Genomic DNA, 23,909 nt, shown 5'->3' with positions numbered 1-23,909 from the left:
GATGTCAGTGTATAATAAACTCCTAGAAAACCTTCCCAATTCAAGGAGAACCAACAACTGTGGAGAAGACAACTAGATCCAAAAAAACATTTGTAGGGAAAGGCAGTATCTTTATGGTATCAACTTGTATAGTGAGAAAACACAGACATGCTTTTTGCACACAAAGTTGTAACAGAAATAGACTTGCAGACTAAAGAAACAGGTAATGATTGTTCTCAGATTGTAATTGCATACATAGCAATTAGATCACTTGAGATAAAGAGGTGCTTGGTACACACCTCTGCCGGCAGCCCCAACCTCGTGTGCATCCTACAATCATCGACCATCACAGTTACAGCCATACTACCACAACAGGCGAAATAAGGTGTCTGTTTCTGAAGTAAAGAAGTACTGCAAAGTGTGGACAGTACCTTCTGCGGTGTGCTGGTGAGGCACTGACACCTGGAGAGCTGCTGCGCTGCAGGAGCTGAATGCTGTACAACCAAGAGACAGATGTGCTGCATTTCCATTGCTTAAACACGTATGCTAAACCAGGGAAAAGCTGAAATTAATCCTCACACACATACTTCTCATATGAAGTAGTGGTGGATGAGCTACCTTTATTACAAGACAAACATGGTATCATGTCACCACCTTCACCCTGCCTGAACTAGGCAACTGCTGAGGAAGTAACTGCGGTTTTCTTTACCCAACACAGTGACCACAGGCCAAAGATACCTGGTAGCAGGCAGGCTCCAGTCAAAGGTGGGCATACAGGGCAGGAAGCCGCTGCCACCTCCTGGGGCTCCACCTTGTCCCGCTTTATGACTCGTTAGGAACACGCGAAGCGCCCACACGCCGCACAGCCGCGCCACCTGCGCCGCCCCTTCCCCGCGCTCTGGCCACTAAGAAATGGCCCCCACGGCGGCAGCGCCCCTCAGGGCTGGGGTCGAGGCGAGCAGCCGGGCCTGGCCCAGCGCCGGGCGGCGGGAGGAGAGGGCGCTGCCGAGCCGCGCCCTAGGGGCGGGTCCCTCGCCGCGCTCCGCCTCGGGGTGGCGGCGGGAAGAGCGCCGGGTGGTCGGGAGCGGTGGTGGCGGCGGCCGGAGGGGTAAGGGGAGCCGGGCCGCTGCGGCCTGCGGGAGTGGGGTGTTGCTGGCGGAGGGCACCCGCCGCTGCTGGAGGCGCCTTAGGGCGGGTGGCCCGGCTCGGTGCCCCGCTCCTTCGGGGGAAGCAGCCGCAGCAGGAGGGTGCTGGGGGGCGCCGGGGAGCGGCCCCTGTGGGGAAGGGGCCGAGGTCGCAGGGCTGCCGGTCACCTCCCTGCCGGGCGGGCCAAGCCCGCGGCCGCTGGGGCTCCGGGGGGTGGAGCGGTTCCCGGCAGCATCCCGGAGCCCGCGGCCCTGCCGTGCTCCCCTCTTGGCTGCCGGGGCTGCGTTGGGAGGAGCGTCACCCCCTCCCTGGGCCGCGGGTTCCTGGGCCCGCGGGTTCCTGGCCTGGTCTCGGGGGTCTGGTGCCGGAGGTCGGGCCTTTTCCCCCCGAGCAGGGGGAGCGCGGCCTTTTGGCGGTGGCGTCCATTGAGATGGGGTTGGTTTGCGTTTTCTTTATCCCCACCTCAAAACGCAGCATGAAGCAGCGGCGTGAGGAGCGTTTGCTTGAAAACGCCCCTTTATTGTGATATTTGCGTGAACAGCAGCACTTCTGATCACCTGTCCTGTTCATTTAATTTTACACAGAGTAAACTGAATAAATTAGTGCTGTCTCTTGAGAAATCTGTTTAAAACTCTTGTTTAAACTTCTCCAAGTGACTCTTTATGGTAAATGCTTTTTCCCCTGTGTGGAAAGCTCTTTCTGCTGCTGTGGATCAGTACATAACACTTGCCACATTCCTGCTTGCTTGTAGGTGCTCTTGCATACCCGCCTCTGTGGAATTAAAGTATTTCCTCTGCCTTAAGCTCCCCTTTGGCTCCGCTGGTGGAGCTGCTCAGGACTGCGCTGTGTATGAGGGCAGGTAAACAACTGCCTGAGAAGTAACCGGGCTAAATGAGATTTATTTGTGTTTTCTCCAGGTTAGATCTCTTCCCTGACCTGGCTGATGGTGTGGGCTCAGAAACAGTTGTGATGGCCCAGGGCCTGGTATGAGTGACCAGAGGGGGAACTGAAGATGGTAAGAGCTGTTTCAGCTGGTGGTACTGTGAGCAGGTGTGAGGGGCGCCTTTGGATCCAGTTATTGTCACTGTTTGCATTTTGCTCATATGTGATACATGGTTTTCTCAAAGTGTAATTTTGTTTTGAACTATTCACTTGTGTGACATGTTTTAGGGTGTTCTAAGATAATTCAGTCAATGCAAAAAGGATCATGCAGCTATTTAGAAAAAACATTTTAGGTTTATCCTTGTGGTTTTCTTTAAGCCTACTAAAGGCTTATTGTACATTAGCAGCAGCTTGGGTTGTGGGGATGTTTAAATGATGATTGAAAGTAGCCTTAAAAGAGTCAATTTGCTGTGAATGGTGCTGATCAAATTAGTGCTGTGTGTGCATTTGGGGTTGTTTCGCCTTGGCGAGTGTTAGAATATTACAACAAAAGCTACTTGGGGGCTGAAGGAATGGCTTTCAGTGAAGGAGGGGACAGTGAGTGATCTCTCAAAGAGCTCAAGCTGTATATTTTATGTAAGAAAGGTGACTGAGAGGCACATGGATTATAACATGTAAGAGGAATACATACATACACGTACACACCAAACCTATAAAAAAGATGTTAAAAGGATGTGAATCTGGTAGAGGAAGGCTTATGACGAAATAGTATCTGGAAGTTGCTTCCATTTCCAACAGCAAAGGAGTAAGGAATGGAACAAATTGCCTATGGCAAGTGGCAGGTTCATACTGTGCCTTCAGCCAGAGTCAGGTTCCTTTCTGGAGGAGGAGCTTCAGTTCAATACAGTTAGCACAGGCCAGAGTAAGTGATCTGATGGCCTGTTGTGGTCCTGATCAGCTTGAATCTGTTCTAAAATACTATGTTATTTTAGGCCCCTGAGATATAGGAAGTTACTGGGTTTCACAGGAATTCCTCAGCAGAGCTGGGAGTTGATCACACATCTGTGGAGTCCCAGGTCAGTACTTTGATTCCCCTTTATCCATTTAAGTAACACCCTTGTTTTGTTTTGTTTTGAGTATGTATCAGGGTTATCAGAGCAGATGATCACAGAAAAAGGCATGCAGGTGGCATGGTACAGTTCAGCCTACAGTTAGCATAGTAAACCATAGTGCAAGGGCAAGTGTGTTCTGATGTTATAACTGTGGCAGAATAGCTAAAAGGAAATAATAATTAGGTAAAGGGGTTGAATGTCAAGTTCCTGGTGGTTTGTCAGTTGGAACAGCTGACTCCAAAGTAAACAGCTTATTAGTATGTCAGGATTGATTCCAAAAGGCCATGCTGCTGAGCAGCCACCCAGTGGATCAGCCAGTAAATAATTCTGTGCTTTGTACACAGTTATGTGATGAGAAATGCATTTCTGATGCTTGAAGAGCTCCTGGCTGTGAAAAAGAGTAGGGAGGAGCAAGGATAATGGTCTGCACTGGCAAACCACTGTAGCTTACTTGGCAACATGAAGACACCTTTGGGCTTACTTTTAGGTGACTTCTTGCAGTAGTAGGAATATGGTTGCAGCCATGGTGGTGTAAGGATGTACGTGAACAAAGATTTGCAAGGGCAGGGTGATATCTGTTGTTTTGATAGAAGCTGTACTTGCAAAACAGAACAAACTTTTGGGTGGGTACACCAGCTGCAGGTTTCAGCATCAGTATCCTGGATGTTTTAACATGCTGCACCTCAGATCTTAGTGTGACAGAAAAAGTGTAGTTGATACATTACAGATAGCTTTAGGAAGCTCTTTACCTTAACTCGCGGTGGGCAGGAAGGGCTCTAGGGGCTACTCATTTTTCCAGTTTTGTAATCAGTACTCTGGGTGTAATTGCTTTGCTTATGTGAGATACTGAAGATGCATCTGTCTGCATACATGGCTGTGTTCAGAAATTAACCCGGAGATACTCAGCCTTTCCTGACAAAGTTGTGGTTAATTCTGAGTGAATTTGGCAATGGTTCCTTAACAGGGACAATTACGTGCTGCAGTCTGTGCTGTACGCTGTTGCTTCCAGTGATTACTGTTTTTTCTTCTTTCTGTTTAATTACACTAGCTTTTCCTTCAGTACATAAGTGTTGGGTATTTTTTTCCTTTATCATTCTGAATAAAGTGTAGTCACCCTCTTTTACCAGACAGCTTCTTCCACTGCACTTGTCTTCCTGTGCAGATTCCTATATTGAAGGCAGACAGATATTTTTAAGTAATGGCAGCATAGTTTATAACCTGTGACAACCACCTTATGGACTTTTTTCCATGTTGCTTCAGAGGAAGCTTTAATATGGCACTCCTGAAGTTCTCTATGTATATGTATCTTCTTTTTTTCTCTTTTGGTTTAGTCTGTTATTTTTGTTTAAATGGTGGCTAAAAAGAAAGAAAATTACAGCATATGGACAGCATTAAAATATACTAACCTTTATTAGAAACTAGCTGCTGAGATTTTGTGGAAGAAACTGGTGCAGATGGTGGTTTGCCAACTTCTGCTCTTTTTAACTTGAAGTTAGGCCCGAGAAGTCTTTGCTAACAGGGGAAGCTGCTCTGTAAAGTTGTTTGATGCTTAAGCATGTGAGGGGGGAAAAAAACTGTTATGATTATCCTGTCTGTACTGGGTATAGGGATACTGATATATTCATGTACCTGAACTTAAGTCCTTTAATCAAAAAAGAGCATTTTACTGTTTTGATTTCCTGAAAAATTGGTGTGGGTAAGCTTAAAGTTGTAAATATTTCTGGTGTGGTTGGCAGTGAAATTGAGAGATGATCTCTGGAGCTGGTGAAGGCTCCTGGACAGATCCTTGGCTTCTGATTGTTTAACATGAAGTAGGTGCAGCAGCTGCCCTAATTATGTGGTTCTTAGCTAGTAAGGGTTACCCTTTCTTTTCTCTGTACCTTTTTGCTTGAGTATGTTGAGCGATGAATACATTTAAGTGCTATGCATAGCCTGGAATTACAAGAGAAAAGTTGCAATCTGGAAGCTTGGTTTCAGCACCTAATAGTTTACCTCTGTAAGTACTTGAGAGGACCCTGGTTTGCTGTTTTTTCACAGCAGGTAATTTCTAAACTGTGACCCGAAAATGCTACCCTCCATGCTGGAAATAATGCTTCGTATTACCTATTTTTTCAGTGTGAATACACCTTGATGCAGTTTGCCTGTTTTCTTTTAGTGTGGTCACAACTGGGCATTTGAAGCCGGTTAAATGCAGTACACATCAACAGAATTTATCAATTTTTAAGCAAGAAAGCAAGGATTTGATCCAAAAGATACTGCTGTAAGAGCTGGTGAACTAGTTTTGGCAGAACTGTCTGAGTCCTGCAGACAGGAATGGTCTGCTGAACATACTGAACTTTGAGTCCCCTGAAGAGCTTGCCAGGAACATGTTTGGTATGATGTCAGATTGTGAGCTACTTATGTCACAGCATGAGGAGACATTTGGAAGCAGGGTGTTTGAGCTCGATTGCCAATTCAGTGTCCAGAAGAGGTGTTCTAGTATGTCAGGGTGGAGAGAGGTATTCTCATGAGTGCAGTAGTATTTTGGTAGCAGGCTGGGGTGTCTCATTTGCTCAGCAGGTTGTCTGTGTTTGTATAAACACATGGCAAGCTGGAATGCTAAGTCTGATTCTGCTTCTTCTGTGACAGGTGACTTTTGGTACCAGGCATTTTAGTGAAGGAGCCATAAGAAAGAGAAGCCTGGAAAAACTAAAGCTGCAAGAACAGGAGCACGTTCGGAAAAGGGGGGAAAAGATACGGGGTTGAAAGGTGAGAGTGTGTTTTCAGAGGCTGTCCCATTTTCTTGAGATTTGTTACACTATCTTATCCCAAGTAAAATCCAGGAGTGGCCAGTGTAAAAAATCAGGCTTTGAGGAAATGGGAGTTGGAGAACTTGAAGTGATACTATACAGTTTTTAAATGTATTCCTGTTGGAAACAAAAGTATTATAATGATTGTGTGTGTAAGGCATCAGATGGAGGGGTCTGGCTTATGAGGAAGGTTGGACTAGGGACACCCTGAGGTCCCTTTCGGTCTGGGTTGTTCTGTGATTCTGTGGGCCTGGAGTGAGATCAGAGAGCTTTTGCTCTCAAGTTGCCCATAGGCATGATTGCTGAAGATTCTGCATGTGGGCCGTTTGTATTGCTCTATGCTGCAACACCACAAATGAATGTCTTTATGTCCTGAAGAAAAATGAGCATGATGTACATTTCTAGGTGCCTCCCAGCTGACCTGAAGGTCCAAACTTCCAAAAAATACTTTTAAACACTTTTATTGCGTGAACACTTTGTTCTTTGAATTTTCTGGAGTTTTCTGTGGTGTAGCATGTTGATTGTTTGGTAGATCTGCTTTCTCCAGGGTAAGGTTTCCAGACAGTAGTGACAGCTTGTCATGGTTTAACCCCAGCTGGCAACTAAGTCCTGCAACAGCCACTGGCTTCTTCCCCCCACAGTGTGGTGGGGGAGAGAATTGGAAGGGCAAAAAATGAGAAAACTCCTACTTGAGAAAGACAGTTTAATGGGTACAGCAAAAGCTGCACTCAGGCAAAGCCAGAGAAGGAATTCATTCATCACTTCCCATGGTCAGGCAGGTGTTCAGCCATCCCCAGAACAGCAGGGCTCTGTCACACATAACAGTGACTTGGGAAGACAAACACCATCACTCCCAATGTCCCCCCTTCTTCCTTCTCCCCCAGCTTCCCATGCTGAGCATGATGCCACATGGTCTGGGATATCCCTGGGGTCAGTCAGGGTCAGCTGTTCCACTGTGTCCCCTCCCAGGTCCTGATGCACCCCCAGCCTCCTTGCTGGTGGGGTTGGGTGAGGAGCAGAAAAGGCCTTGACCCTGTGTAAGTGCTGCTCAGCAGTAATGGACATGTAATATCTCTTAAATGGGACCCTCATGTTAATCTGTAGGGAAATTTGTTAATTTAAGAACTGCATTCAGATGATTAATTTTTAGGTGTGTCCTTGGAGACAAAAGTTGATGTGACTCTTGTCCTGGCAATGCTTATAAAGAAAACTGTAGAATACAAACCGTTTGAAGAGGCAAAGAACTTTCTAAATGTGTGCTCACTTGGATGCATGTCATCTATGTGCCATGTTTTTTTAAGCGTGTTAATTTAACAAACAAGATTCCTTATTAGCCACATGTGGATTCTTGGTGACTGGTTGCTTATTATTAGCTCTTCAAACACCTGCATCCAATTCCCAGGATTCAGATTGTAAACCAAGTGTCATCTAAATTGTCCCATATTGATAATTACCTAGAAAAACACGTGGTGATGAAAAGAAGTTCGAGAGAGGAAAAAGAAAGCTAAGCTCAAGAGGAGAGAAGAGAGGCAGATAGATGGAGATGAGAAACATCCCCCAAAGCAGCAGAAGGTACCAGCTGAAGAACAGCAGTGGCCAGAGAATATGCCTGAATGGGAAGAAAGGAAATCCCTGCTAGCTCAGAGAAGAGTGGAGGCTGTCAGACTGCTTACAGTGCTGTTAAGCCATGTGAAAGTAAGATTATTTTAAAATGTATTTTAAATTTTGGAGGGTATTTATTAAAGCTTGAATAATTCACTAGACATTTGATGTCTTGATACTGATATGAATGCCTTGGGACTGACTGAAAACTCAGAAGGCTTGAGGGCTAAGTTTTGTGACAATCTGCTCTCAGTCTTGCCCCAAGAGCAAAGTTAGTGCATTTCCACCCAGAAACATTGCCTTTGATGCTTGTTCCAGGTCTTGTCATTACTCAAGAAAAATAGGTCTGGAAGGGCTATATCAGCTCTGTTAGACCTGATCCAGCATTACAAACAAGTTGTTTTGGGGTGGGGATGCAAACGATGGTATCACTGTTGTTTTGGTCTCAGTTCTACAAGTGACGCAAAGTGACACAGATTACACCAGCTGTATTTCTGAAGGACTTTTGTGGCCGACACTAAGCTGTCAGTTTTATTTCAGTTTGATTCAGGTAACATCCTGAGAAAGTCAGCAGAGGAATGATAAAAATGTGAGTGTTTTGCACACAGATTCATGTTTGAATTTTAGTGCTCTGGGCTAAAAGTTTTAAGTGAAAACAGGTGTTTTCATTTCTCAGGGTTGCTAACATGGCTTTGTCTTCATTATTTGCAAAGAAAAATTTGCTTGCAGCTTTTAACAAGTGTATGTTTTCCTCAATTCTTAAAGATTTCTGAAAGCTTATAACTTACTAAGAGTTGAAGTCAGAGGCTACCCTTGCCATTCTACATGAGTTTAGGGCCCCATAACATCTGACATTGGCCTTCTTAATGGTGAAGGTGATGTGTAAATAAACTTCTATTTTCTTGGTTTCGCAGTTGGCAAGTCAAAAAGTGGATCCTTCATGGGGCGTAAGGAAGGACGATTCCTTCTCTGAAACAGCATTAACAGACATACATCAGGAACTGATTAACTCCCATTATCATACGCACAAAGAGTTGAAACATAAGGAGGAGTTTAAGTGCCCGCTAATCCTAAAAGGTAGCAGCTTATGTAGCGAGGAAGGAGATGTGAGTAACTTCCATGCATCTACTTGTCATATAGTCAGGACGATTTTAAATGACCCTTCTCCAGCCCCACGTTCTGACGGACAGCCTGGCAGAGATGCGTGCAACTCCTTTGGCTGTGGATCTTTGCTGATTACAGTTACGCAAGACCGCAGGGTCATCCAGCCTCTCGATGGAAGGGACTGCCCAGCACTGAATGTAGCTCACACACAGACAGTGTCTGAAGACTCTTGCAAAAAGCAAAAGGTTTACGAGACTGATGAGTTCATCCATTATTTACTAAACTACTATCAGACTCCGCACTATGCACGTGTTTGCTTAGAGCCAAAAAACACTGCGCACAAGTCCTGGTGGAAGAGAGTGGTATCTGGTGGTGGTAGTGCTTTTGACATCAGCTTGAGTAGCAAACATGGTCAGCACTTCAGAGAAGTGAGTCCTGTACAAAATCTCAGCAAGAGAAATTGTAGTAGTGGTGATAATGGTAGACTGGTGATTGCTGTTGGGGAGCTTGAGTCAATGAACACAGTGTTAGAAAACAAGGCCTGTGGGGGCAGGCTTGCAAAAGAGTTGCAAGGGCAGAGGAATGACTTGCTCACTGTTGGTAACTTACCCTATGCTGAACTGAATCATTCTTTGGATTGCACTGCTGTTACTCATGATAAGGAATTCAAACAAGAAGATGGTAGTGATGAAGGTACTGTACCATACAAAATATGTAGATGTGCTTGCAAATTAAAGGATTTGTTGGAAGAGATCAGTGATCCTGACTACTTTAGAGAGGCAAGTAGCAGCTCAGTGAAGAGAACAGAAAGAAGGTGTGAAGAAATTTACAGCAATTGCAATAGAGGGTGCTTACCTGCAAGAGCTGGGGAAAGCAAATTACTGGTTTACCTTAAAAATGTAACTCTGGAAGGTCAAGAGACGGAAAGCAGCAAATGTAGCTTCTGTTCTAATTCTGTCCATCAGGGCCTGGCAAGGCAGTGTGAACATAAGCTTAAGAAGTCGTGCAAGAGATCTAGTAGTAAATTGAGGCATGAAGGACAGAAAAGCAAGATACAGTCCAGGGAAGAGGAGAGGAATGCTCGCAAAATGAAGAAAAAGAGAAAAAAGCTTTCTTCTAATCTTTTATCTGATGAATGTGGCTTTTCAGAGACGGACAGTTGTGTGCAGCTGGAGTCGCTCAGAAAGATACAAGGAAAATGTAAGAAAATGTTGCACAAAAAAGTGAAATTCAAGACCCTTCACACCACCATGGCAGCACCAGATGTTACCCCTTGTGATGGCTCACTACTGCAGGAGACCCTCCAGAGAACAGGTGAGAAAGAGGAACACCAGAGCTAAGGTGCCTGAATATAACAGGTCTCTGGCAGGTGGGGTAACCTGCCAGTTCTTACAGTGGTGACTGGTGGTTTTAAAAAGCATTACGAAGTACAAACATGGGATAAAAAATAAAAGTGCAACTTCTCTCAAGCTAGAACACTACACATAGGTGTAGTTGAAGAGCAGCATTCATCTTATTAATGGGATAGCAAAGTGTCTGTCATGGGCAGATGCGTGGTTCTGGTGTTAATAACAACATGCGTGCTAACAATTCAACATGCTTTAGACAGCTAAAAACATTTTTGGGCAGCTCAATATGTGGTACAGCTGGGTGGGAATTACTGTCTAAAGCTACTGACTCTATATATAGGTAGTCATCTGATGTTCATTCAGGATTGCTACATTTCTGGCTATTGTTGCAGCCTTTTCACAATTTACTATGCTTTCAGTTTGTTGGCAGATACTTTACAGCTCTCTCCCCATACCCTTTCTCTCACCAACCTTTGACAAACTATTTTCAAGTAACTTTTCCATATACTTATCTACAGGAGATGAGAGGAGATTAATGTTGAGAAAAGAGATGGATGCAGATGTCAGAGGATGCCCTCTATTTCCTCTTGAGATAATTCAGACAGACCCCTGCTCAGATACTTTCTGTGGAGCAGAGCCCAGAAGAGGATGCTGAACAGCTACTATGTAACAGCTCTTAAGTTTTTATATACAAGTGGGAGAAGAAAGACCTTTGATTAAAAGGTACATGAAATAGTGGGGGGGTTTGTTGCTTAGGTGATTTCTTTGGTTAGAATATCTGACTGGTGTAGTGAGTGTCACAGAACAAGAACTTGCTTTTGCCTTTTGGGTAACAGGACCAAAACTTTCCCTAGGGCCAGACAAACTTTCATGGACCAGTTGCTAAGAATTTGAAAGGATACAGATTGAGATCTCGGGTTGTTAAACTCTGATTAAATGTAGGGAACCGTGTAAATACACGGTAAAGTTACGGTATTTCAAAATAAGGAGGAAAAGACATAGCTATATAAATCTAGAGCAAGCATATGAAGTGCCTCCTCAATCAGATTGTTAAAATGGTGGGACTGGAAGGTGTGGGTGACATTTATTCTCAATTGTGTAAAATAATAGATCCCATAAACCCACCCTGGAAAAATGCTTGTTTTCCATTCAGAATTCTAGAGGTGTTTCTGCAAGTTTGCTGGTCCCTGGGAGGAACCCAACAAGTTTCATGAGATTTCGAAGGCACACCCAGTAAGACTGCTTTTTAGTATGACTTTGCTTACAAGTAATTTCAGAGGAATTGTGAAATGTTGACGGACTTGTGCTGCATGTGGGTAAAAATGTGAAAATGCAGTCCTAGGGGCTTGAGTTATATCTCTATTTATTCAGCTGGCTATGTTTAGAAGACAGACTCTATTGCTTTTGGACAAAGTCTCTTAGCAAGACGTAGAAGACTAATTCTAAGTTAAATACGTTGATTATTTCAGCTTTCATTTTACTATGCTTTATTTATTACATGTCAGTATACTAAATTAATGTGATAATGTTGCCTTCGTTACCTAGAATCTTACCCATGTTTGTAACTTCTGCTCTAATAAATAGTAATAATAACAAGTTATACTGTAATTGTTCGTGGTAGTTAGGTTTCCCCCAGTGTTCAGTACTGGTGATTCCCACAGGCTTCTTAAGCTGGGTTTTATCAGTCTTCTCTGTTCACATGTTCAGATGTTGAGTGCCTTTTCAGGGTCATGAATGACAAATGGTTGCTGCTCAAAGTACTGTTAATCTATTACTTTTATCTAAAAAAAATGTTATTTTCTTGACAGAAATATTTTGACTATTTTGGAGAACATTTATGCTCCTCTGAAGTCTCCTTTTTAGTATTTTATACAGTTATAAGAAGACCAACTATTGTATGTTGAGTGTGTACAATGTTGCAGTTGCACTGGTGTGACATAACCAAGGGTGGTTTTTCTCTATGCAATATCTGTGGAGTGAAGATGACAAAACTCCCCCCTCTGTCAGTCTATAAGCAGTTCTGTGTCCATGGCTCCCCTGTTCCCATGAGCCAGACCTTTCCATTACATGTGAGGAAGTACTTCTTTCTCTTAGGCTGGGCAGCCTAACCGATTTCATTGGGTGTAAATTCCCAGTGCTTTATTAACATGTTGTCACAATATTCAATAACAAATACACCAGTTCTGTAATTGCTTCTGGCATTCACTTTTATTGACCTGAAACTGATAAAGCGAGTCATCTCTCCAAGTCCTCATTCCTTGTAAAACTTTCATTGTAAATAAACTACATGTGCATTTTGAAGTGTGAGACACCATTGTAATCTTGATAGTGAAACAGAACTTTTGTTTCCTATTTGCTTACAGGTATAGTTATTTAGAGCCTGTTTTTGGGTGGTTTACTATTAATTCCTTACATTTCCTATCAACACACTTCATTTGAGCCACATCCTTTCATATGCTGGATTGTTCAGTATAATTTAATTATCCTGAAGGCTAATCTTTAAAGATACATGTAACAGCTTGCTTTAAAACTCTTGGAATGTATAGCTTTGCCGCTTAAATTTCAGTTGTTACAGGAATAAATCACGATGTTACTCAATTGGAATGTTTAATAGGCAAAAAGATGCATTAAAAGCAGAATTTGTATAGCTCAGCAGTAGAAATGTGCAACACTGCTGGCATAATTTGACACCTTTCAGTTTGAGCTTGGTGGGTGCTGTTGTACTGAGCTGGTGTTTCAAGAGGTTGGGGTTTTGATGGAAACACTGTTTACTCTGACATGTATGAAGTAGTGCACTAAGACTGTGGATCCTGCAATCAAACCTGACCTCTGTACAGACTAATGAAAATACTTCCTTACAGATCTAGTGAGAACCGAAGTCTTCTCAAGGGAGCTCTCTGAAGTGAGCTTTGTTATCAGAACACACGGCCTGTTGGCTGTACCTTCTGCTGAATCCTGAAGTCACAGTCCTACAGGCTGCTTTTAAAGTAGAAATACACAGTGCTCATCATTATATCAGTCCATCTGCTTGAAATACAAGAGTGCAGCAATGATGAGACAAAGCCCTTAATCCAGAGATTCCAGGCAATGAATAAAAATGCCTCACCTTTTGTAAAACCTGTTACATAACTCCCAAACATTCATTACTAAGCTGCTTTTTGTTTAACTGAAACAGCATGAAGTAAGAGCCAATAAGGACGATTAAGAGCAGGTAGAGTCTAGATAAAAGGATATCTGAATTTTACAAAGCAGTTGACAGTATGACAGAACTGGTTGGACATGAGGTACTGCTCAGTTGTTCTGACTTGCCCTGGAGCTCCTCAAGTACGGCCTTGTGGCACTTAGGTAATGGATGTTCAGACGCTTCAGCAGCAGCCTCTGCTCTTAGTTGGTCATCTTGTCCTGCTTGGTTAATGATGTACAGTCTGATAAGCTACCTGGCACAGGTCTTTCTGCTTAGTCATTGCAGCTGGTCACTGCTGAGGGAAGGGATCAGGTTGCAATGAACAAAGAGCAAAAGAGAAGCTAAAACCCAGTCCTTGTCTCCAGAACACTAGAAGAAAATAAAATCTGTGAGTCACACTGCTTTTGTGACTCACTTTTTCCCCTTTCATAACAAATTCTCTTTGTTTTCTCTGAAAAATTATTGGTCTTACCAAAGTGTAAGACTTCCTTCCCAGGAGGCACAGATGCTTAACATTAAGCTTTGTCTTGTGTTACTGCTTGTTTTCTGTGTAGTTCTTATTTATTACTGTTGTTCTTTGTGATGCATCATGTTGTAACATAAAGATTAATACTTCAAGTAGCATTCAGTTCCTCAGGATATGTTATGGACTAACTTAAAGAGTCAGATGGTTGCGTCTGCTGAAGGGTAGGTTATAGCCTAGCCTAGGTCCACTATGACAGCCTTCCAAAGCTCAAGCTTTGTGCAGTGTTAACAATTACTTGGGCCTTCTTATGCCTAACTCTCTTTCTGTAACAGCAGAGCATATTATACAACATGAACACAGTCTATACTTTACAGGCATTCAGTTAGAACATACTATATGTGTTGTATAATGTAAGACACTGGAGAAAGACAAAAAACCCTTGAAACATTGGGGGAGGATTAAGTATCACATTCAGTTGCAGTAAATAAAAACAAACACCACCATTATGCAAGAGTTTTTTTATTTCCTGCCTTAAATAAAAGCACATTACTGATCTGAGGTAAACCGTTAGTAGTTTGCAAGGAGTATAAATGTCTCTAAAAGTAAAATCTCAACACAAGGGTCATGGCAAGATTTACATTAGTCTCTAGACCTCCCCTGGGTAGTTCATGCAAGTACTTTACGCAAGCCATCTGGCTCAAATGACAGCACTCTTCAGTTGAAGGCCCAGTGTAACCCAAAGAAAATGCCATGGCAGTGTTAGGACTAAGGGAAAGTTGTTTGCTTTCACCACAGATGGTCTTAGGCACTTTAGCATGTTGTGTCAACTTGTTTATGAAAGCTGCTGTTGTGCAATGCACTCTACTTCCAAACAATTTTGCCTAGTTTACACCTTCTCACTCAGGACTCGGTTTATCATTTTGTCATACTGCAAAACTGAAACAGCTTGGCCAGACAGCTGAACAAGAGAAACTAAACAGGGAGAACTACCCCAGACAGGCACCGAAGCAGAATCACCTGGACAAGAAACACAAGTGGTCAGTTTTGTACCTGATGATGGTGATGAAGCATGTTTACATCTTCCCTTGGTCAAACCCATTTACCCAGCATGCTCTGGGAGGAGACTAGGTTAGATAGTCGGAACAAACCTAGTAATTAAGCGTAGATGTGAATTAAGAGAGCAAGTAAGTTTAAAGCAATTCAAAGGTCAGGTCCCACAGGTATGGCATTGCAGGAGATTGTGCTGTTTCTTTTAATGGCAACATTCCACAGCAACAAAGGCCTCAATGCTGAAACAGCTTATACCATGTTGTTTTATTTTGTACAGGAAACTTGTATGTTGAACAGTAACGTTTTTCTGCTGGTTAAAGCTGCATGTACAAGGGCACTTGTTAATCACACCATACCAGCAAGTTGCCTTTTTTAGGCCTAGGAAGCAATTGCAGCTTATCTTCCCTGTTTAAAACCATTTCATTAAAATTCACAGAAGAGTTTTAGTAAGAGGAAAAATAAATGAATAGTCCAGTTGAGTCACACTTCATGATGTACCTGATTTTTAGTGATTTCTAGTTTACATGTAGTATCTTAACTCTTCGTAACACTTCAGATGTGCTTTAAGAGTATTAATCCATGCATCATTATGCATGACTGAATACATCAAGTATTCATCAGTATTAATTTTTTAAGTATCTAGAAGTGATTTAACGTCTCAAGCATTCTTACCTTTTTTAAAAGCAGTTCCTTCTGTAAGCTAGTGTGTAACTCCTTAAAAACCAAATTATCTTACGTAATATTGAATTACATTGCACAACAAATGAGCATGATGCTTCATGGACAAATAAAATATAATCCTTTTTTCTAAAGGAATTCTAAAGGAATTACCATCCAAGACCCAGATCCCAGAGAACTAATGTGAAACGAGAGTTAGTGGAATTTGTGTTGCATATGTGAAGTTACTCTCGTGCTTGTGCCTGCAGTGCTAGGTTCTGAATTAAAATCTGGATTTCAGCTTACTCTGTGCTAAATGGTGATAGAGGAAAAACAGAAGTAGTCCTTTATTGCCAAAATTTACTTTATCAGCAGACATTTTTGTGCATACTTCAGATATGCAGGTTTAAAGGAAGACAAATCTTAGACCTTTAGTGGTTTACCACTGAATTTGAGAAGAAAACCTTTGAATAGAAACAACTCAGTGTAACTCTGGACCTTTTGTAAGCATTGCTGCTGTTGCAACTTATAAAAAGAAGTGGAATGTTACAAATGATCCTTTACAATTCAAAACCAGATTGTTCCTCGCTGCACTTTCTAGTCTTTCTTTGCATCCTTGGCATCTTTCTCTTCTTCATCAGAGTATACAGTGGGTTCCTCCCCCTCCTTCAGCAGGTTACCAACATGGTGATACTTAACTGGGGGAGAAAAAAAAAAAGAACACAAATCATTATTCTACCCTGAACTTGCAGTTTTTTAACTCCTCTGCTTGATTCCTGAATTGACAGAATGCCTGTGTTATAATAAATGGGTCTCAGTGACTTGTTCCAAACATTGGGAGAAGCAGAAAAGCCAAAATCAACTACCTGAACTGCTGTTAATGTTGATGTAAGAAACACAAAAAGTGAGTGTGTTCTCCTATTGCTTAAGCCAAAAGACGTGTAAAATGAAGGTCTCATCCAGGTAAGAAACAGAATCCTGGATTAGATTATTTCTCTTGCCAGAGTCAAAGCCATTTTTCAACCAGTGGCATTGTTAAAATATTTAGGTTACATATTTTACACAGAGGCAGGTACATGTGTGCACACGTACACAACTTTCAAGGGCTTTTATTTTGTATAATGCATGTTGAAAATACCCAATAGCTCAGAAGATGGATCCTTTCTCCCAAAGACAGATCTATTATCCGATTATGCAGCTAAACCTCTCTCTTACTTTATATCTCTTTCTGAACATGTAAAAATGCTAAGATCATATATGTGTAAGAACTGAGAGCTATGCTATGTTGCTCATCTGTCAACTTCAACAAAGCCTCTGGCTACAGGCATTTCACACTAGTGTTGTTGTTATAATTAGTGAGAATTTAAAACAATTAATTGCCAAATTTACTAGAAACACAGTAATAAAAAGAGTACAGTGCTGTCAGTCCTGATGCCCAGCTCTTGAAAAGGTAGATTTAAACATTAGTTGAGGTCAGGTATTTGGTAGCATGGTTGTTAGCACAATAGAAGAGCCATTCAGTGTGGCATGATTAAGTCTTCATTAAGACAGGAAGAGCACCAAAACAGTAGGGGCACATCAGGTCAGGACTGAGAGGTTCTAATGGCATTATGTGGAGGAAAGCTCCATTCTAGCTAGTGATAGTAAATCTTTAATACCAAACACCAGACTTAAAATAACATTTGATTTCCACTATACTACTTTCTGTATATGCAATTTCCATCACATACACATACAAACATTCATCAAGAAGAAAACCTGATATGTTTAGTTTTTGTCTTATCTCAGTAGGAATAATCCCTTTGGTGCTCACTTGCCTAAAAGGCAGCATGAGATACAGAGAAGTAATTTTTCATCAACAAGATACACAATATGAGAAAAAAAATGATGATACCCGTGGGCATGCCCCGGTACAAGGGTCAACACAGCAACTTCCACAAAACTGTGGTTTGAAATTCTCCTTTTTGAGCAAGTTGAGGCACACAATACAGAACAGCTGGAATCACCTTTTTAAAACTTTTAATACTAAGCATAGACATACAAGGCAAGTATGAAAGTGAATTTCTTCTGTTAATTTGGGAAATGACATCTCAAGTGTGCAAGTTGCCTTTTTTCCTCTGCCACTCTGTCCATCATTAATACAATAATGACCAGGCTGCCTGCAAGCACAGAGGTGGTATTTGGTCTTCCCTGATCACCTTCTGGGGGAGAAGGTCAGCTGGATACAGTTGTCTATGAATCTGATAAAGCTACCACAAGGCCATGCAGAGTCACTTATTTAGAGTAAAAGACGTTATATCAAGAGCAGAAAGGCGAAAACCCCCTAAAGTCTTCAAAACTGAAAAAAAATCCAAGAAGTAATAATTCAAATGTTTACTCTTATTTCTGAGAAGCTTCATTTCTCAGAACATTAAAATCCAATCCTCTCTATAAATGGGGTCTTAACTGTACCAAAACATGCTCTGAATTTCCAATTCCTGTCAACTTTTTGTGTGGTCTTAAAGATCATTGCCTGTGATGGAATGCTTTTGTCTCTCCCAGTGTTCTGTAAGGAGCAGAGAGGAAGAACACAGAAGGAAAACATGGCATTTCTCTTAATTCTTTTGAATAATGGTAATTCCAGTAATACTTAGCAAACTGAGGTATTAACTCAAAGTAAGTTTCTAGACTGATGCTTCCAGCTGGTAACAGCCTTTTAGCCGTTGCTTCCCTTCTTAAACACTGGTTAGTTACTTCTTTGTAAATTGGTTTAAAATTGCTTACAAGTGAATTGTGACTCCCAGTCCCTCAAGGTCTCTTGCTGTGTAGCGTTGAGATCAGAGAGGTCATCATAGTCATCTCTCAGAGCCTCCTTATCCAGGCAGAAAGTGGCGAGACCTCGGGATGCATCTCTTCCAGCAAAAATCCCATACGGGCCCTCTTTAAAACAGAATCAGAAGCAGCATTATTAGAGGCAATAGATGCTGTGTGACCACAGATCAGAGTCCCCAGCTTCAAACAGATGATGAGCTCCTACCCTGACCTGTGGGTGAGAGATGCCTCAATTTTCTGACATGTTTTAAAGTTTTGTTCTACTTGGTAATGAAGGAAAACAGAGCCACAGAATGGTGTGTGGTACATACAAACAAGGTAAGAATAAGTACACAAATTAGGAAGTATAGCCTCGGAAAGAAGAACAGAGGAAGATTTGTAAAGTCTGAGGTGAAATGGAAGTTTTCTAAGAGATGCTCCTGACTTAAAGAGCTGAAAGGATGACTTGACAGAAAATATGGGAGATGATAGAAATTATCAACTTGGAACATCTAGTAAAACTTTCAAAATGCAAGATGAACTCAAATGACCAAAACATGCAACTCGCAGTAAATGAGAGCTATCAAGGCAGACTCTTGCTAAACTTCATTAAAGATTAACTTGCTTGCATGACAAGCTGAAAATTGAGATATCACATGTTGCAACTAGACATTGAAAGTTCTTTTTCAGGGAGCTTAAGTTGTTAACTCGGGTTACTGTAGAGAGCATGACATCTCCCACACCTCCCCAAGCGAGCTTCTTCCCATACTCATCAAAAGACTTTTACTGCTTTATTAAAATGAAAATCAAATACTGCTTTATTAAAATGAAAATCAAATTGGGCAGACACTGTGATGAACCATTCAGCAATTATCAAATTGCAGGCAGCTTTTACTATTGTTAAAGAAGGTGGCATCCAAAGCATGGTCCTGAAGTGGTTTTTAATTTGCACAAATACAAAACAGCACATCTAACTCAGCCTGACTGCTGCAGAATGCAAAGTTACAGTCAAGCACCACTCAGTGACAGTCTCCAGCCCATGTCTGGACCAAAAGTAATAATCTCATCATGCTTCCAAATATGAGTCTCCTGCACTATTCTCCTTTTCTCTGAGTAATGCTGGCAGCTCACTATAGCAGCTACCAGCTCTGGACAGCTCAGGAGTAGTTATGCCTGACAGATCCTGGTACACGTTATAAAGTCCCAGTGAGACTTTTAACACGAGGCCTCTGTTACAAAGAAAACCCCATGTCCTAGCGGAGGTGATAAAACTGTCCCCTGGGTGCACACAGTCCAGCCACCTCATCGCTAGCTGTTCTGCAAGCCCTTTCATAGCTTACTCAATCTTTGCAAGCTTCAACTGCCTGCACTCCTGATAAGAAGCTGGTTTAATCTAAATTGCTGGGTATTTAGTATAAATATTATGCAAAAGAGTGATGTCCACTAAAAGTTGGAAATGGAATGTAAACACTGAGAAAACACTGCTTCTGCTGCCCTGCAGCAGGCAAAGGCACCCGAGAGTGATGAAGCCACCCAGCCCAACAGCGGCACAACCCACCCTGGGAAAATAAGAGAATCATGAACAGACGTGGGCTGGCAAAGCCGGCACTTCCACAACAGCGGGGCCCGGCTCCGGAGCCAGGCAACAGCAGTAATCCTGCCCTCCGCCCCACCGCGCGGGCAGGCAGGCAGTCAGCTCTCGCAGCGCTGCTGTTGCGTGATCCTGTCACAGACGAGCTGCGCACACCCTTCCCAGCTCCAAGAAAGGGATCCCTTCCAGATCTCCGGATCGTGAGCAGGGCCGAGAACCTTCGCCCAGCGTTCACCCCGCAGGGCAGGCGGCAGGCCAGGCACTAGTGCGGAGGCCGCCGATCCCTGAGCCGCCAGCCCCGGGCCCGGCCCTGCCCGAAGGGCCTGTGCGGCGGCCACGCCGCCGAGGCCCCCCGTGATCCCTACGTGCACAAAGAGCCGCGGGCTCCCGGGCTGGGCCCGGCCCGCCGCCCTCACCGGGCCCGTAGAACTTCCTGGCGCGGGTCACGTCGAAGACTTTGCCGTTGATGGCCATGAGGATGCGGGGGTCGCGCACCCCGTCGTAGAGCCGCAGCTGCTCCAGCGTGAAGTCACGGCGCTTCATCTTGGGCAGCGGCGGCGGGTCCGCCTCGCCCGCCTGCGCCGCGGGCTGCTCGCCCCGCAGGATCCGGTAGAGCAGGAAGAGGCAGAGGCTCAGCAGGGTCAGGTTGAGCGGGGAGCTCACGATCTCCAGCAGCAGGCCGCCCCCCTCGGCCGCCGCCGCCGCCGCCTCCTCGCCGGCCACCGCCAGCTCCTCGCGGGGCATCACGCTCGCCTGCGTTCCGGCACGGCGGGCTCTGAGTCGCGGTGCAGCTGCGGGGAGGGAGGAGGAGCCGGCCCGCTGAGGGGCAGGAGAAGGGCGGTGCTGAGGACGGGTTGAGGCGTGGTTGCCGCCTTCAGTGAGGGGGCCTCAGAACCGGACAGTTTTTGACGCGGCTCCGGCACTAGGTGGTGGTGTGCGGCAGGCGATGGCGAGAGCAGCTCGAGTAGCCCGCGACCCTGCGAGGAACGATGTGCAGCTGAGGCGAGGACGGCTCCGCGGAGGGTGCCGCCGGCCGCCATTCCTTCGCGCGGCTGCAGCAGGTCAGCTCGGGTCGGGCCGGGTAGGGTCAGGGCGCTGCGGTGGCCGCTCCGTGCCGCATGGTCTGACAGAAATTTTGGTCACAATAACCTCGGAGTTGCGGTAGCCGAGTGCTGGAGCCGGTGCTGGCCTGCTGGGACCCGGCCGGTCCCTCCCCGCAATCCATCCTGTGCGAGCCGTTGCTTTCCTGACGGAACAGCACCTTTTTGGTGTGATCGTGCCCAGATCGAAGTAGGACAGAAGGAAGGAAATTGCCAGAGTTCTGAGGTTTTCCCATTCAGGTTCATCCCCCCTGTACCCCAAAGCCACAGAAGCAGCGAGCACAAGGCACTGTTATAACATGAAGGAGTGTCCGGTTGTGGACCTCTCTATTCAGGCTTCTGTTCAGTGGAAATTTTGGTGAAGTAGAACTTAAGATGAAGGAAGTATTAACTTGATGTATCTACTGAATATGGTGTTTACATAGAGCAACTGGAGTGCTCAATACAGCTAAGTGCTACTGCTGTTGCCTACTCCTTGGTATCAGGTGTGAGAAGGCAGAAGTGATGTTTTGGGTCTGAGTAGTTGTCTCTACAAATTGTGTCCTTGCCATCCTTCAGAAAGAACCCAAATCAGTGTCCAGTCAGAGTATCATCAATTCCTCCACATAAGCGGGTGGTATCATTCAGGGTGTACATGCAACAGAAATACAGTGTACTAGCCTAGAGCTTGGAGTGTAGCTTGGCAGGTGGTTCGTATCCCTGCTTCAATGGATGAAGGCTGCTTTTACTGATCCTGTCATTGGGACATTTAGTTAAATAAAATTGAAGTAAGTGAGTTTAATTTAATTTCTAATTCTCAGAAGCTTTTAACTCGGTGACCCACTGGGCTACTGATTAGAAGTTTGTCTTTTGCGATACACTCAAGACCTCTCAGTACTAAAGTACTTAAACAAGTTGGCTCTTGCAAGATAGGGTGTTTGGATCCACCTGCTGTCTTGATTTGATAAGCTCATTGTCTTACTGATCTGCACTTGGACCTTGATCTGCCCTTCCACGGTATACACTGACTTTTGCTTCTACCTGCTGTGTAACTTGGAAATCTCATTGTTTCGTTGCCCTGGTGACTAAAATATGTATCTTGTAATAAAGTAGGTCTGTGTTTTGGTCCTGTTTAGGATAGCAGATAAATCTCTGAAACTTTAGAAGTACTCCATCTAGGAGAATTATTACCTGCATGACAGTTAATTCTGCTCAGTGTAGACATGACAGTTACACATTGTTGTGTTGATATTACCTGTTAGAGGAATAGGTATAGAAAAAAAACCAGACATTTGAAAGGATTTTTTTTCTTTTTTTTTTTTATAATGCATTTTGTTTAAGAGAGAAGAAAAAAAAAAACCCACACCAAACTCCAGAACAACCCCAACCCTGAATGTGACCATGAACCAGACTCCAAAGGGAGGGTAAAAGCAGCTCTGTTTATGCCTAGTATCCTAGTGAGGTCATCCAAGAACAGTTCATTCTTAGATAAGGAAGGGCCAGGAAATATTGCCAAGATTAATGGAATCTCCAGTTATCTGCCCCACGAGCACTGGTACTGCAAGTGACAGTTGCCCAGCTTCAATCTCTCCTTTTTTTTTTTTTACCTTGCAGCATATAAAAAAATATTCATATACCTCAGAATGCATCTTTCTTAAGAGATAATAAAACCAGGCATTTATAAATAAATGGGGATAAATAACATTATGGTAAATGAGTCTGAATGATCTAAATTTATGAACCCTGTGTTATACATTTCTTGCTAGCGAGTTTACTTGGCAATTCCTTCCAAGAGAACTGAGGTTCTACTCAGAATGGAGTTGGCCCCAATTCTAGTTAAATACCACAGGCATTAGCTATTGTCCCAGACAGGTTTTCCTTTCCATTCTGTAGGCAACAATAGTTTCCTCCTTGAAACCATTCTGTTAACAACATCTATAAGATGAGTTGATAAAGCAGTTTCAATATTATGCTCACTTCTTACTAATTGAAGAAAGCATTTGAGCTCAGAGAACTTTCATATCCTTGCAAATAAGAGTAGTTAAGTTTTAAAATATTCCTCCTTGTGTTTTTGATAAACAGCATCTGTTAGGAGATGGAGCAAAATTAGCTGTACTACACCTCAGCATTCTTCTTACTGCTTTATTTCACTTTGGAACTTGTCTGATAGTTTTAATGAATATTTTAGAGCATATTTAATGCTTCTAAACAAAGTGTGCTTTGCCTACCTTCCCCATGACCTTGGCTGCATACACGGGAACCCCATTGTTGCCAAGTCGGTTTGGTCCTTGCATTCTTTCATTGTTCCTTTGGAAGACCTCCACAGGAATTCTTTTTCTCTAAGCTATCCGATTGACAATTTTAATTCATCTAGTCCTCAGATCAAAAGCGTAGACCATCTTTCTGCTGGACCCCTTCTTTAGTTTTTATTTCCATCTCCATCACATTCCTATTTATTTTTCAGTTGCATCTTTTGACTTTCTATCTGTGCTAAGTGTGAGAAGAAAGAACTTTGCAATGTGAAGATGACACCATGCCAAAGGCAATCAAGATCCTGTCATTCCTGGAGATAAATGTGTAAACATCTGCAGCATAAAACAGCTCCAGATGGGAAGTTTTACCAAGTGTTAGAAAATGTGTCAGTGCAGGGGTTGGAAAGGCAGAGGCTGCTCATGCTGGAGAGCTGCTTTTCTCAGAAACATACTGATGTGAGTTTGCAACTAAAATCCCCCCCTCCCCCCCAGCCTCATCTTCCCCTTTGCTTACTTGTCTTCTAGGCTGCCAGGACTATGGATTTTGATCCAGTGATGCCAAAAAGGACTGACAGTTGCTGTGAGAAAGCTTGCTCGGGCAATGTGTACAGCAGCTACACTAGGAAGTTTTGGAGATGTCTTTTAACTACAAATGAAAATCTGGGTGTGAATTCTCAGTATGGGCTCTGGTTTTGAAAGGCAGCAGATGTCAGAACCAGTCTGGACAAGCTGTAGATACTTCTGGAAGAGGCAAGGGAAAAAAAAAAACCCAAAACATAAGTCTGCCTGTGGTTCTTGCGATGTGACAGTTTCAGTATCCCTGGAAAGCATGCTGGTTGACACTGGAAGAGTAAGTAAAATTCCTGGCTTCCTGAAA

The 23,909-nt window shown here is 43.4% G+C and overlaps 2 protein-coding genes across 4 annotated transcripts; one reads left to right on the top strand and one right to left on the bottom strand.

The window, feature by feature from the left end:
* The first annotated feature begins 1,543 nt into the window (after positions 1-1,543).
* Positions 1,544-11,559, top strand: LOC130607755 (A-kinase anchor protein 17B-like). Of its 3 annotated transcripts, XR_008974326.1 has the most exons (7): positions 1,544-1,560; positions 2,043-2,140; positions 5,748-5,867; positions 7,367-7,603; positions 8,425-9,042; positions 9,764-9,928; positions 10,482-11,559. XR_008974326.1 is itself a non-coding variant. In XM_057425147.1 (5 exons), exons 3-5 carry the CDS (start codon positions 7,514-7,516, stop codon positions 10,616-10,618), a joined length of 1,731 nt encoding a protein of 576 aa, XP_057281130.1. In that variant the 5' UTR covers positions 2,043-2,140; positions 5,748-5,867; positions 7,367-7,513; the 3' UTR covers positions 10,619-11,559. The 3 variants fall into 3 exon arrangements, 2 of the variants coding, with proteins under 2 accessions (XP_057281130.1, XP_057281131.1); XM_057425147.1 differs by lacking the exon at positions 1,544-1,560 and having other exon boundaries at positions 8,425-9,928; XM_057425148.1 differs by lacking the exons at positions 1,544-1,560; positions 2,043-2,140 and adding an exon at positions 3,019-3,083 and having other exon boundaries at positions 8,425-9,928.
* A 3,920-nt stretch (positions 11,560-15,479) lies between these two features.
* Positions 15,480-20,488, bottom strand: PGRMC1 (progesterone receptor membrane component 1). Its single transcript, XM_057425145.1, has 3 exons — positions 20,118-20,488; positions 18,084-18,239; positions 15,480-16,018 (listed from the first exon to the last, which is right to left on the bottom strand). Exons 1-3 carry the CDS (start codon positions 20,443-20,445, stop codon positions 15,918-15,920), a joined length of 585 nt encoding a protein of 194 aa, XP_057281128.1. The 5' UTR covers positions 20,446-20,488; the 3' UTR covers positions 15,480-15,917.
* Between the last annotated feature and the right edge of the window lie 3,421 nt (positions 20,489-23,909).

The sequence above is a fragment of the Pezoporus wallicus genome, unplaced genomic scaffold (genome assembly GCF_028554395.1).
Source record: "Pezoporus wallicus isolate ANWC-B61680 ecotype Strahan unplaced genomic scaffold, APGP_CSIRO_Pwel_v1 scaffold_6445, whole genome shotgun sequence".
NCBI classification, from domain to species: domain Eukaryota; kingdom Metazoa; phylum Chordata; class Aves; order Psittaciformes; family Psittacidae; genus Pezoporus; species Pezoporus wallicus.
This window is presented reverse-complemented; position numbering and strand designations above follow the sequence as displayed.

Coding starts and splice junctions, on each gene's coding strand:
- LOC130607755 (XM_057425147.1), top strand. CDS start 7,514: ATGCCTGAATGGGAAGAAAGGAAATCCCTGCTAGCTCAGAGAAGAGTG. Junction 7,604..8,424: donor TGCTGTTAAGCCATGTGAAA/GTAAGATTATTT, acceptor TTGGTTTCGCAG/TTGGCAAGTCAAAAAGTGGA. Junction 9,929..10,481: donor GGAGACCCTCCAGAGAACAG/GTGAGAAAGAGG, acceptor ACTTATCTACAG/GAGATGAGAGGAGATTAATG.
- PGRMC1 (XM_057425145.1), bottom strand. CDS start 20,445: ATGCCCCGCGAGGAGCTGGCGGTGGCCGGCGAGGAGGCGGCGGCGGCG. Junction 18,240..20,117: donor CAGGAAGTTCTACGGGCCCG/GTGAGGGCGGCG, acceptor TCTGTTTTAAAG/AGGGCCCGTATGGGATTTTT. Junction 16,019..18,083: donor CTGGGAGTCACAATTCACTT/GTAAGCAATTTT, acceptor TTTCTCCCCCAG/TTAAGTATCACCATGTTGGT.